The sequence below is a fragment of the Sturnus vulgaris genome, chromosome 1, assembly GCF_052056855.1.
Source record: "Sturnus vulgaris isolate bStuVul1 chromosome 1, bStuVul1.hap1, whole genome shotgun sequence".
Classification (NCBI taxonomy): domain Eukaryota; kingdom Metazoa; phylum Chordata; class Aves; order Passeriformes; family Sturnidae; genus Sturnus; species Sturnus vulgaris.
The window spans coordinates 323,054-337,181 of record NC_142243.1 but is presented as its reverse complement, the minus strand read 5'-3'; the positions used below and the strand labels follow the sequence as shown (position 1 = coordinate 337,181).

Below are 14,128 nucleotides of genomic sequence, written 5' to 3'. Positions count from 1 at the left end.
AAAAAATGCTTGAAAAATTGGGGAAAAAAATCCGAGAGAAAATCCCCGGGAATCGCCGGGAAAATCCCCCCGGAATCCCCGAGAAAATCCCCCAGGAATCCCCCAGAAAATCTCCCCGAAATCCCCGGGATCATCTCCCCGGAATCCCCGAGAAAAGCCGCCCCGAATCCCCTGGAAGATTCCCCCGGAATCCCCGAGAAAATCCCTCGGAATTCCCCGGGAAAATCAACCCGGAATCCCCGAGAAAATCCCCCGGAATCCCCGGGAAAATCCCCCAGGAAAATCCCCGGGATAATCACCCCGGAATCCCCTGGAAAATCCCCTAGGAATCCCCGAGAAAATCCCCCCAGATTCCCCGGAAAATCCCCCCGGAATACTCTGCAATATCCCCCCGGAATCCCCGGGAAAATCCCCCAGGAAAATCCCCGGGATAATCACCCCGGAATCCCCTGGAAAATCCCCTAGGAATCCACGCGAAAATCCCCCGGAATTCCCCTGGAAAATCCCCCCGGACTCCCCGAGAAATTCCTCCCGGAATCCCCGGGAAAATCCCCCCGGAATCCGCGAGAAAATCCCCCCGGAATCCACGCGAAAATCCCCCAGAAATCCCCGTGAAAGCCCCCCCGGAATCCCCAAGAAAATCTCCCCGGAATCCCCGAGAAAATTCGCCCGTAATACTCGGGAAAATATGCCCTGAATCCCCTGGAAAATCCCCCCGGAATCCCCGGGAAAATCCCCCAGGAATCCCCTGGAAAATATGCCCGGAATCCCCTGGAAAATCCCCCTGGAATCGCGGGGAAAATCCCCCCGGATTTCCCGGGAAAAATCCCCCCGGAATCCCCGATAAAATCCCCCTGGAATCCCCTGGATAATCCCCATGGAATCCCTTGGAAAATCCCCCAGGAATCCCCGAGAAAATATGCCCGGAATCCCCTGGAAAATCCCCCTGGAATCGCGGGGAAAATCCCCCCGGATTTCCCGGGAAAAATCCCCCAGGAATCCCCGATAAAATCTCCCCGGAATCCCTGAGAAAATCCCCCCGGAATCCGCGAGAAAATATGCCCAGAATCCCCGATAAAATCCCCCCGGAATCCCCGGGAATATCCCCCAGGAATCCCCGATAAAATCCCCCCGGAATCCCCCAGAAAATCCCCCCGGAATCCCCGACAAAATCCCCCCGGAATTCCCGAGAAAATCCCCCCGGAATCCCCGGAAAATCCCCCCGGAATTCCGGTCCATTTCTGTGGGAGAATAGTTTGTAAGGATAGTGCAGAAGGCACTAGTTGCCAACGAGTTACAGCTGTACTGATTAGCAAGGAGTGCAAACAGCCTTGCCTGCCCAGTGAGGCTGGTTGTTATAAAAGCGTGGGTCAGCTGGCTGCCAGTTTCACTAAGCACAGCTCCAGCTGGAGGTGCAGAGCCTGCTGCAGTGTGGGCTGGAGCCTGCTGGCTGTGCTGCGAGGAGGAAGGGACACGTGGCCGTGCAAGGGATGGACAAGGTGAGAGGATGCTGTGTGTGGGACAGACAGGCTCAGGTGGCTGGGGAAGGGACAGGCTGGGGTTTAGCCAGTCGTACAGAGGAGAGGAGGAGTCGGGGCTGTGTGGAGCTGCCTGTGAGAAAAGGAGTCAGAGTTGCCTCAAAGAAATCTGTGGAGAGAAGGCATGAAAAGTGTGTAATGAAAGACTAATGTTGGTGCCTGTCATGTCTGTCTTGATATAATTGCTACACGTTTTCTCGGAATGCTTGAATTTAGACATAAAATGAAAACTTTCTTGTAAGAAAGGAATGCATTTCTCACCAAAGTGGTGTAGGGTGGGGGATCACAACTCACAGATGGCCTGGAAGCGGAACGGCCACAGGGGTTACTGTAACTGGGCCTCCAGTACCAAAGCCCCAGTGGGTTTAAAGGCTAGAGCTGGGCTGGGATTAGCACGGGCTATGCAGCTGGGCTCATGCACAGGTCTGTCAGCACTCCTACCCGAGGACAGTCCCTCACCTAGGGAGAGGTTCTAGGCCTGGAGATGAGGCTGAGTTTGGGAAGGGTGATGAGGACATGGTTAGGGAGGGATGTAAATGCATATCAAAAGACTTAATTTTGAGGGGTGGCAAGCATTAGCTATAAAACAGGAAGTATTTACAGCTAAAGGCTGGAGGTGGGGGCTGTCTGAGGAGGACAGGACTGTTTAAGGCTGAAGTTGGAAGAGAAACCTTGGTGAAGCTTTTGCGTTAGAAACGGCCTCACCTGCCAAATCAGATTTTTGTCTTCAGGATTGCATGAGTGAGGATGCCACAGCCAAGGAAAAGGTTCAGGTTTGGGAGGCAAAGGCGAGTTAGGCAGGGCTGCAGGGCTGGGGCTTGGCTGTTTCCATACTGCTCAGGGCAGCAAAGGGTAGCTGGCTCGCTGGGCCTTGGATCTAGAACTCTTTCTGGAACAAGGTGGAGAGCTGAGGTTCATGCAAGGGGCCAGGAATTCTTTGTCTGACTGGAAAATGCCAGAGGGGCAGTGTGTGACTCGGATAGGATGATATGTTCGTCTGGCGAGAGTCACAAAAGAATATTTTGGTTTACTGATAACTGGGCAGCTCAGAAGTTACTACTTGACTTAGTTGCTGCTCCCATCTGTTGCACACATAAACAGAGCAAAGCAGACGAATTCTCTCGGAGCCTGAGGTCTTTGACTGGCCCTCCAAAAATGCTGCCCGCTAAAAAACAGACGTGGGGGAGGAAAGTTGTCAGATACAATAGAGCAAGAAAAGGCCACGGGCTTCAAAGTGCCCTCCAGCAGACCATGGAAGTGACCTGTCTGGAAGTGAAACCAGCAGTCTGCTTCCCCAGCCTCCTGGAAGCCTCTAACAGCTACACAGGCAGTGAGGGGAGAGAACAATTCAACCTAAAAATAATTTTCAGTAGCGTTCTGCACTGCTGTTAAAAATACTGCAACCAGGGAATGAATGTGGTGTGGTGATAGCTATTAGGCCTGTAAGTCTGGTAACTGGGGCTTTTAGCTCAAACATCTCGGTATGGCTACTTTGAGCCTTGTAAAAGCTGCGTTAAGTCCAATTTCTTGGGTAGTTCTACTAGCTCTAGCCTTGCTTTTCATCCCCTCAGTAACAAAGCAACTCCCTCTCGAGAATGTTATTTACTTTCCATATGATGTGCCTACCAATTTCTGGAATTGCAAATGTCTTTGGATACATGCGTAAATTGAAGTTTCAAGAAAGCTGTCAAGCTAAAACAAAGGCTTGCCATAATGCAGAAGAAAATGTTTTATGGAAGAACTGAGAGGTCCCTACCTGGGCATAGAATTTGCTATACTAAGGTGTGTTCCAAACGGATCTGCCATCTGAACAAGCAGAAAAATAGTTGGAATGTAGTGAGTTCAATTTAACTATTGCTAGAAATAGGAATTATTAGCAGAGCTTGGAGCATGATATCACTAGCAGCAGTAAGACGCTTTTAGCTTGCTTCTCATAAATTACTTGTCAAAAGCATTTGTACCTAGTGTGTAGCAATTAATATTTCCCCATTTTCTTCCCCCCCGCCCCCCAGTCTCAGGTACTCCTTTTGTTTTACCCTTTTCTGTCTTGTAACATCACCTTCCTTTATTTTATTCTATCTTCTGTTCTCAGAACATCGCAGCATCCTCTGTCAATGTGAAAGCATTTGTTCATCCTGTCTTGGAATGGCTGTCAATGTTGCCCTCTTCTGGATCACTTTTTTTTTTTTTTTTTTTTTTTTTTTTTAACAATATGTTGCTAAATGTCAGGAAAATTAATCCACAAACACCAGCGGTTTATGTCCAAAAAGGAAACAGAGGAGTCCTTTTTGCTTTATTCGAATAAAGGGAGAGGCCATGGGACATTCCCCTGGGATCTCTCAAATTTTTGGAGGACGCAGCCTCCTTTTTATCCTATTTTCCCGGCCGCATTTCCCTCTCTCTTTTCCCATTGGCTGAGGTACTTGAGAGGCACAGACTTCCCGGAACCGCCTGATACCTGAAATTCCCCTCTAATGTATAACCCTCCCTTTTAATTTTTAATTCTTATAGAATTCATAGTTTCCCCCCGTTGCTTCTTTCATCTTTCGATATCCAATTTCATTTATCAGCAGCCCCGCAGTTTGTTTGTAAAGGCAACTATCTCTTTCCATTCATCAATCAGTGGAATCCATCCCATTGTTTCTTTTATCTCTCAGTGCTAGCCTTATCTACAGGCTGATCCACAGCTCATTTGTAAAGACAAATTCAACATTCCTCTCAGCTAATAAATGAGAAGTTAGCTGAAAAAAGTAAAAACTGGATTTTTTTTCTGGTGTGTGTCGGACAATACAGTGGAGAGAATTTGCGGGAGGATGATCGAGGATATCCTATTATAATATCGTTCTCGGACATTTTACTATTTTAGATCATCAGTTGTATTCTGAAAGAAATCTATTTTAATGATATGTGTACGTTTGCACGAAGTTATAGTTAAATATAGCTTGCGGCTGGGCTCTTTAATGAATAGGGGTATTTTTGGTTTTAATTCAATATTTTATGCTTGTGGTGTGTAGTGTGCTGATTTATTTTTTAATGTTATTTACTACGTGCGCTTTTGTTTTTGAGTGAAGGTAACTTTCTGGATGGTTTTGTATTTGAGGCAGAATGAATTGAAGTAGGTTTTTAAAACTGATTTTTCATATGTACGATGGGGAGTTTAGTAGGGGCAGCTCTGATGGTGGGGGCTTGGTTGTTAATTTTATCAGACGGCTTTTGTTAGATACAGCTTTTAATTCTGGAAAGTTTTTTTTTCTAATGTCGTGCTTTGAAGGTGGTTTTCGAGGATGTATGGTATAGCTTTATTTTGTTTGTAGATGGTGTATGCTAAGGGCTATGGTCTATTTATCTAATGCCATGTTTTTTCATTCAGGTGTTGATAAGGGAGTTCTTGAATGGCGTTTTGTGTTGTTTTTGTTTTTGGTGGGGCGTTGTTTTTAAAGGATACCTTGATAAGGTTTGCCGATGGCGTTCTAGCCTGTAGCATAAGGCATAGGGTAGTTTTTGAATTATTTTGTGGTGGCTTTGATTCTTGCCAGTATGTAGTGTTTGTTTGAGGTAATGCTGTGTAGCTAATTTCTGTTTTCTTATTAATATTAGAATTGGAGTGTTGTAGTATATGGGCTGTTATTATATCCTAGGGGTTCTATTTATTTGGTTTGATTGTTTTCTAGTTATGGATAATTTTTCTCAAAAAACCATTTTCAGGATTTCAGGCGTGACACAAAAGAACACTCAGATTGCTGGAAGGGAAACGTGTGCCCAGATTGTCTCGAAGCAGTGCTGCTGTCGGTTCTCGTTCAGTTGTGTCTTCTGAAAATGAGACTGTTGTATTCATTGCGCTGTGCTAAACACTTGTCATTCTCCCAATGCCAGGAAACAGATGAAGCTTGAAGAAAGAGGAAGGAATTTGGAAGCGTACAAACAAGCTGAGAAGAGGTTCAGAGATCAGGGTGCTCACTGGCAGCAGGGGCTGGGGGTTAGGGCTGAGCAGGAGCAAAGCCGGAGCACATCAACCTCACCTCGTGTTTTCTCGGGGGCTTTATGGCCCTGGCAAGAGAGAGATGTTCACTGATGAGTCCCAGGCCGAGCCGTGAGCACAGCATGTTGTGTTGGAGCTGGGGGTTTTTTTTGAGACGTTCAGCAGCCACACTCTCTAGTCAAGAGTCCTGAGGTTTGTTGCTGCTCCACTTTCATCCTCATATCCAGCTTCCAGCCCTTTTCTTCTCTCTGTCCAGTGTGTCTTTTGTGTTCCTTTCTTGTCCTGTGTGCTCCCCATCCCATTCCCGTTCCCTACGGAGGGGGAGGGTGTGGAGACTGGGGGCTCCGACGTGGTTTGGGGCACCCCAAGGTCCCTGGGAAAGGGAGCCGGGCTGCGCTGGAGGAGCAGGTGAGTCGGGCATGGGGGGGGGGGGGGGGGGTCATGCTGGGTGCCAGAACATTGAGAGGGAGGGGTGGGTGTAGAATGCATGAAAAACAGAACCATAAAAAATACCTAAATATAGTCTAAAAGGAATGTTTAAATGCTTTTTATTTGGGTAGAGGCACGGTTTTTATAGCTAATATAAAAATAAAATATAAAGAATAGAAATAGATTGGTATACATGTAAAATATAATGAAATATAAGTAGCAAATATCTATGAAAAATCTAGTGTATAACAGAAATAATGCAAATATAAGAATATGTATAAATATAAAATAGAGCTATGAGAATGGTAATAAGAATGGGGTAAAACATCAGTGAGAAATGGAAAAAAACCACATGAAAAATGGTGGGAAAATCAGTGAGAAATGGAGACAAATCAGTGAAAAACGGGGGGGAATCTTTGAAAAATGGGGAAAAAAAACAGTGAGAAATGGGGGAAAAAAAATCCATGAAAAATGGGGGAATAAATCAGTGAGAAACGGGGAAAAGTGGGGGAAAAAATAATTGAGAAATGGGGAAAAAAATCAGTGATATATGGGGAGAAAATCAGTGATTAATGGGCGGAAAAATGCATGAAAAATGGAAGGAAAAATTCAGAGAGAAATGGGGGCAAATATCAGTGATAAATGGGGGAAAAATGCATGGAAAATGGGGGGAAAATTCAGAGAGAAATGGGGGCAAAAATCAGTGAGCAATGGGGGGGAAAATCGGGAAATATCCATGGAAAAATGGGGGGAAAAAAATCAGTGAGAAATGGGGGAAAAAATCAGTGAGAAATGGGGGAAACATCATGGTGAAATGGGGAAAAAAAATCTTTGATAAATTGGGGAAACAAATCATTGAGAAATGTGGGAAAAAAATCAGTGAGAAATGGGGAAAATATGGGAAAAAATCCACGAAAATTGCGGGAAAAAATGCATGAAAAATTGGGGAAAAATCAGTAAGAAATGGGGGAAAAAATCCATGAAAAATGGCGGGAAAAATCAGATCGGCGATCGATAGCTAATGCGTGCCTATGGATTAGATCGGCGATCGATTGATCGCGCCTGCCGATCGATTCGATCGGCGATCGATTGCTAATGCCTGCCGATCGATTAGATCGGCGATCGATTGCTAATGCCTGCCGATCGATTAGATCGGCGATCGATTGATCGCGCCTGCCGATCGATTAGATCGGCGATCGATTGCTAATGCCTGCCGATCGATTCGATCGGCGATCGATTGATCGCGCCTGCCGATCGATTCGATCGGCGATCGATTGATCGCGCCTGCCGATCGATTATATCGGCGATCGATTGATCGCGCCTGCCGATCGATTAGATCGGCGATCGATTGCTAATGCCTGCCGATCGATTCGATCGGCGATCGATTGATCGCGCCTGCCGATCGATTAGATCGGCGATCGATTGCTAATGCCTGCCGATCGATTAGATCGGCGATCGATTGATCGCGCCTGCCGATCGATTCGATCGGCGATCGATTGCTAATGCCTGCCGATCGATTAGATCGGCGATCGATTGATCGCGCCTGCCGATCGATTAGATCGGCGATCGATTGCTAATGCCTGCCGATCGATTAGATCGGCGATCGATTGATCGCGCCTGCCGATCGATTAGATCGGCGATCGATTGCTAATGCCTGCCGATCGATTAGATCGGCGATCGATTGCCAATGCCTGCCGATCGATTATATCGGCGATCGATTGATCGTGCCTGCCGATCGATTAGCTCGGCGATCGATTGCCAATGCCTGCCGATCGATTAGCTCGGCGATCGATTGCCAATGCCTGCCGATCGATTAGATCGGCGATCGATTGCCAATGCCTGCCGATCGATTAGATCGGCGGTCGATTGCCAATGCCTGCCGATCGATTGCTAATGCACACTATTTGCACACTCCTTGCACACCCTTTGCACTCATACAGAGGCAGGAGGTTTCTCAGTTCTGGTCGGGGTTTTTTGGGGCGTTCATTCAGGGGGATTTCCTCAAGGATTGGGACACTCCTTGATTCCATCCCTTGCCTGTCTCCCAAGCGCCACCCTGTGGGCAGAGCGCGGTACTGCGCGCCTGCCTCTCCCAAGATGGCGGCTCGGGTGTCGCTCCCCGACCTTCTAACTCTGGCTGCAAAAGGAGGGTGGCACAGCAAGGAGCCCGCTCGCTCTAGTGGGATGCCTGCGCACGACGCCGACACCGATCCCACGGGTGCGATTTTCGGCGGCGTTTCCAATCGTGCGGACATCTCCTTCAGCCCGCTTCGGCCCGGGGAAGAGGGGCGGGGCCGCCAGCGATGGTCCCGGCGCAGCCCGGGCAGGCTCGGGGCGGAGCCGGGGCTTGGCGAGGCGGGGCACGGAGGTCCCGGGGACGGGACCGGGCGGGGCCGGGGCGGTGCTTTAGGGGCGGTCCCCAGTGGTCCCAGGCGGCACCGGGGGCGGGGCCGGGTGATCCCGGAGCGGTACCGAGCTGTGCTGGGGACGGTGCTGCAGGGGCGGTGCCGGGCCCGCCTCAGGGTGATTGAATGCCCAGAAATCGCCTCCTCTGCCCCGTGCTCACACTGAGCTGCGGGCTGCAGCGTGCTGTCGGAGCTCCGCACACAGCACGGATTTGGGCTTCCCCTCCTCTCAAACCCTCTCCCCCTTCTTCCTCCTCCTCATCTTCCTCTTTTTCCTCTCCCTCCGCCTCGCCCCCCTCCCCGGGCCCCTGACTCCCCCCGGGATCCCCTCCTCCGGAGGCGGCCCTTCCGAACCGACCCCCCCTCCAAGCCCCGGAGCCCGAGACCATTAAGGTAAGCTTTTGAATTGAAATATCAGGATATTCGCTCTATCCCACTGGCCTGAAATTTCAGGATTGTACGATTTTTTCTTGAAGCAGTTACCTTTGCTGCAGGATTGTGTGGTCACCAGTCTCCTTTCCTGTGACTCTTGTTGAAATTTGCTGTCAGATAACCGGCTAGTAACGAAATATTTGACAGAAATCAATGCTGTGAACGGACTTCACTGCAGCAGTTGATGAAAGAGCAAAGAAAATGTCTGTCGTGTTTACGCACCCCCCCGAGGCTGAATGAATTCTGATACTGTAATAAATCAGTGCAGTTGGTGCCTGCAAAGGTCTTGACATTGATCAAGAAGATATTGCTTTGGATTTTTACTTTTTATCAGCGTTTCTTTAATCTGTACTTCAGCACTCTAGCCTTTCATAAGTCTTCTCCGGTTTCCTCTGGCCCTGCAGAGTAGTCCTCTCTGTTATTGTCTGATCCCAGCTTTGATGCAAGGAGTACTTTTTGTCTTGAAAATTAGCATCCCCCTCTGCATATTTAAATTAGTTATTTGACTTTTGAGAAAAAGCTGGTCAGCTCGAAGTCCACCAGACACCAGAGGCCGCTGTTTTTAGCACCTTATTCAAAGAGGACATCCTTTAGTTACCTAAGTAGGGGTAGAGATTTACCCTTAGGAATAAGGAATAAATGCAACCAGACTGTCCTGCCAAGAAAAAAATCCAGTTACAGTGACTGAATTCGGGTTTAGTGGCCCTTGATCCTTGCAAGGGATTAAAGGCAGGTTCACTTGGTCTCCCAGCAATGAATGTCTCAACCGAAAGCTGCTCAAAATGTGCCGTTTTTCTGATGGTTTTGGATTCTTTTGCCAGGTGGGAACATGGACTGCTTGACTTGTTCCTGTGTCCACTTTCCACTTCAGTCCTTTGCATTTTCTCTGAAGGGAAAGCAGGAACAGGGAAGTTGGGGCAGTTCCGTCAGCAGAAAGGCTGCTAAGAATAGATGGTAAGGACTTACTTTTCTGCACAGTGCCATGTAACTGAAGGCTCGTTTTTGGATTTCACATTCTGTTCCTGCCTGGTTTTGTGAGAGCTGCAGGTGCATTTCTGTTTCCAGACCCTGCCAAAAATAGTCGCTTATATTATAATGAATCCTTTTTCCTTCATGTTTTCTTGCTTTAAATGAATTCCCCTGTCAGATTGATGTGAGCAGCAGTTGTTTTTAGAGCTGCTGGTGTTGTACACGGAGTAACTGTAGAACAAATGAGTTGTGATGGCTTCCTTATATTTGATGTGTGGAGAGGAGCAAAGGCACAGATTCATCCTGTGTAATTGCAGTCGTCCAACGTAGGTGCCAGGGTCGGGAAGCTGGGCAAGGTTTCCTCTCTTGCTGGGCCTTAGGGGGAGGGAGCTGAACCATGGTGTCACTCGGATTCCTTCCTCTTCTCCCTCCTCCTTTCTTGCTTGTAGAGCTGGAGCTCGGGGTCACCGAGTTTGGGTGCTCGCAGTCAGGGCCTGAATTTGGAGAGCAGGAAAGCGGGGGGAAGTTTCTAGGCACGTCAAAGCCTGTCTCTAGGGTGTGGGACTTGTTGGTCTTCCTCACCACCCCCAGCAACTTGCACTTCTCTCTGGACCTTGCTGTGGTCACAGCCCACTGCTCATTTATGTGACTGTTCATCCCTCTGCCTGATTGCTTTAAGTACAAGTAGCCTGATTCAGGTTTAATTTAGCAATGATTTTCCTCTGTTTCATCGGTAGTTTTCTAAAACTCCCCTACAGGCTATTTTGAAGGTGCTTTTTTCTTTTTTTTTTAACTGCCTGTAATGATAGAAAGCTGTACGGCCCTCTGAAAGCAGTATAACCTGCTTTCCAGAAATTACAGAAGTAGGATTTTTATTGTCCACTATGCAGCTGAAGTCCCCCTAGTGAGCCTCTTGAACTGAGGGTGAGGAGAGCGGCAGATACGACTCCTCATCAACCTGCTCTTCTTTTCGTTCCTAAAAGAAGGAAGCATGAAGGTAACTATAGAAAAAGATCTGCATCCCTCGGGGTTTTGTATTTTAGGTGTTTTGAGGTTTATTTACACACCTCCTCCTTTGTTTCCTGGACAGGTTTTACGTGACAGTGGAGCGTTTGAGGACACGTGGAAGGAGCTTTCAATTTGGCTGGAGCACTTGGATAATACAAAAGAAGACCAGAAGGAAGCAGTGATTCAGTTTTTGGAAAAGGTAACGGTGTTCAAATCAGCTGGATAAAAAAATGCAAAGAATAGTGTTAGTGGAAACTGGAGGTCTTGTTGCTATTGTTGAGAAACCTGTCAAAGACCAGCGAATGAATTCTGAGAAAAGCCTTGTTTGGGATTCTTTATACGGAGGTGGCATCCTTCTTGTGTTCAGTGGGAGGGCAGCCAAATGATTTGTAGGAAAATGAAATCCAAAAAGATCAGCTGTTATTACAGCATTGTCGGTGTAAGGGTAGAGTGGTGTAGGTGTGGGTAGCTTTGATCTCCTCTTTAGGTGCCAACATTATCAGAGCTCAGTAGATGGTGGTCCTTGACAAGGAAAGGTGACACTTGCTGTTTACTCTTCAGGATGTTGAATGCCCAGTGCTTTGCCTCCACTGTGGTCTGCCCAGGTACTCGGTGTGTGGTCGCAATCTAGGTGCCAAGTTGTGGTGGGTTTTTGTTTTTCCATCAGTGTGGCCTGTAGAGCAGGAACTGTAGACAGAATCCTGCAGAAGTGCTATGGAAGTTGTCCTCATAAAAGCTGCCCAGCTTTCAGCACGTGGTCGTTCTCAGTACCGTGTGGTTCCCCTGCACTTGCCAGCCAGCAGGTGCACTTACCTTTCTCCCCACCTTTGCTGACAGATCCTGCTGAAGCTGGTGGCCAACCCCTGTCCCTACACTGACAAGGCAGCAGACCTGGTTCAGGCAGCCAGCACGCTCCAGGTGGCTCTGTTTAAACAGGACTCTGATAACATCAGCATCCCCGTCTCTCACATTGATGGTATGTGGTAACCTGTCAACATCCCAACTCCATGACTTGGGGATACACTTTCTAGCCCTAATCAGCAAACTGGGGATGGATAACTCTGGCAATCCTGTTAAGTAAGGGCCCTCCAGGATTCAGCTCTCCACGTGTTCTTGGTATCAGAAGTCGAAGTGGAATTGCCAAGTTGCCGCTTTACCTCTGAAAGTAATTTCTGCCGTGGTTGTGCCACTTGAACGGTATTTGAAATCTCTCTTCATGCTCTTGCAGCAGCGTTTTTGAACTCAAATGGAAATCTAGCCCTTCTGCTTGGGACTGTTGACAGAGTCATGGAATCCCAGAGTGGTTTGGCCGGCAAGGCTCCTTAAATCTCATCCAGTTCCAGCCCTGCCATGAACAGGGACACCTTTCAGTAGCCCGGGCTGCTCCAAGCCCCAGTGTCCAGCCTGGCTTTGGACACATCCAGGGATCCAGGAGCAGCCACAGCTGCTCCGTGCTGGACAGCAGCATTGAAAGGCAGAGTGAAGGTTCAGCTGTAATTTAGGGGTTGCACTTAACGTTGTATTGTGTGACAAATGTGGCTTTCATACTTTTTTTTAATTTTTTTTTTTTTTTATTAAAAAGAATTAAAAAGATGGCTTGTATTCCTGGAGTGTTGCATTCTACGTCTGTTGTTTTTCCTGTTAGTCTGGATTCTTGCTTTGATGTTTTTCTTCACTTATTAGATGTCCTGGATATGGTGGATGTCCTGATCGAGGACAGTGATGGCTTTGATGAAGAAGTTGGGTTCTCTTTAAATGAAGACGTGATCATTTCCCTTCAGTGCTGTTGTCCCTGCTGCATTAGAAGCCAGGAATGAACAAGTCCACGTGGGCCTGGATGCTGATCCCTCTTGCTGGTCCATGACAGCATGTGACAGGTGAGATTTCCAGGTGTCTGATTTAGCAGGAAACTGGTTTGTTCCTTCTTGTGAGGAGGCTCATTGGCTTTGCATGGGCAAAGCCACTCCACGTTTTCCATCTAGGAACAGAGTTGGGGAGCTGTTTGAAAACAGAGTCCCAGAGGTAAACAGCTTGGCTCAGTATTTCTGTGTGGAAATAGAAGAATATCTGTGTCTTCTGATTTTTCTCTCGTCTTTCTTCCACAGGTGTTTTTGTATTCCTGACTTGGGTTTCCATCGGGGACACGTGGCTTGGAGCTCAGGAGCCGGATCTGTTCCTTGCCCACGGCAGATTGGTCTGCACTAGTGCAGGTGACGAATTACAGGACGGCTTGGGAACTCGGAAACAAGGAGAAGCAAGTCTTATGTGTCTTTGCAAAAAGTTTTGGCTACCACAGGGCATTAATTCAGGGAGTTAAGACTTCATCTTTAACGTTCTGTGCTCTGCCAGCATCACTGCGAGCCCTGAAAGCCTCCTGAGCTGTTCTCATACAGACCTATCTTGTTTGGTCAAAAAAAAATCTTAGTTTAGTTTCGTCCAAGAAATGTTACTACTCTGTGCGAGCTCATGGGGAAGCTTTTATTTGGCATCTCTCAGTGGGACATTGAAAGTCCAACTTCCCATTTCTTGAACAGTCTGAGAGGCAGTATTACTTTCTATCATTTTTATCACAGGCATTTTAAACTTTTTGAGGAACCGGCAGGACTGTTTGTGCGGAGGCGTGCGGTTCACAGCCATCCTCTGTCCAACGTAGGATGGGAAAAAAAGGCTGGAGAGCTTCCTACAAGGGGCTGTAAGTGCAAATGACCAGGAGCCCGGGGTTTAGTCATGATGATTTAGTATTTCTTTAAAGACTCTGATTGATTTCATGATGCCAAAACCAGTATGAATAGAAGACTGAAGTCAGGAATCACGATGGTCTCCTTGGGTTTAAAAAGCTTTAATGGTGTTTCAAGACATTTGTATGAGACCTGGTTTGTTTTTTCTTACCCTTTTATTCAATCAAAAAAAAAAAAAAAAAAAAAAAGCAAGCCTTGATCCATCACTGCTGCTGTGATGTGTGACAAATGCCTGTCCTCCCTCCACGTGGAACAGGTGAGAGGTGGAACTGAAGCCCAAAGAGTTTTCTGCCCACTGATAACATGTGAGTCATATTGGGAATTCTCTGCAGAATGGCAACAGTTGTTCTTGAATGTGGCCATGAGGGGAGTGGAACATGGCAGCCCGGGTCTGAGAAGGTGCAGTGCCAGAAGGAGAAGCTTTGAAATGTTAAATCAGGATTGATTCAGGTGACTCGCGACCGCGTGCTGTGCCCAGGTCCCTGGTAGAAATACTGTGCAGGGAAAAGCCAGAGCTGCCTGTGCTATGAGCTGAATTTTTTATTGGGGGGGGGGGGGGGGGGGGGGGGGGCGGTGTGTGAAATAAGAATGAGGTGCAAATGAGGGAATTGCTTGTGTGTGTGAATATTC

At 47.6% G+C, this 14,128-nt stretch overlaps 1 protein-coding gene across 3 annotated transcripts; it reads left to right on the top strand.

Moving 5' to 3' along the window:
- Positions 1-8,349: 8,349 nt before the first annotated feature.
- Positions 8,350-13,691, top strand: LOC148225020 (nucleolar pre-ribosomal-associated protein 1-like). 3 transcript variants are annotated; one of them, XM_088170582.1, is made up of 6 exons: positions 8,444-8,744; positions 10,643-10,749; positions 10,843-10,959; positions 11,598-11,736; positions 12,444-12,637; positions 12,866-13,689. In XM_088170582.1, the coding sequence occupies exons 2-5, from the start codon at positions 10,744-10,746 to the stop codon at positions 12,575-12,577; spliced, it is 396 nt and encodes a 131-aa protein (XP_088026708.1). In that variant the 5' UTR covers positions 8,444-8,744; positions 10,643-10,743; the 3' UTR covers positions 12,578-12,637; positions 12,866-13,689. The 3 variants fall into 3 exon arrangements, 2 of the variants coding, with proteins under 2 accessions (XP_088026708.1, XP_088026749.1); XM_088170623.1 differs by lacking the exon at positions 8,444-8,744 and adding an exon at positions 9,610-9,737 and having other exon boundaries at positions 12,866-13,686; XR_015805647.1 differs by lacking the exon at positions 10,643-10,749 and having other exon boundaries at positions 8,350-8,744; positions 12,866-13,691.
- Positions 13,692-14,128: the final 437 nt, after the last annotated feature.

Bases quoted from the DNA above. Each gene is read 5' to 3' on its own strand.
- LOC148225020 (XM_088170582.1), top strand. The intron at 10,960-11,597 runs GTAACGGTGTTC...CTTTGCTGACAG, and splicing joins TGATTCAGTTTTTGGAAAAG to ATCCTGCTGAAGCTGGTGGC. The intron at 11,737-12,443 runs GTATGTGGTAAC...TTCACTTATTAG, and splicing joins CCCCGTCTCTCACATTGATG to ATGTCCTGGATATGGTGGAT.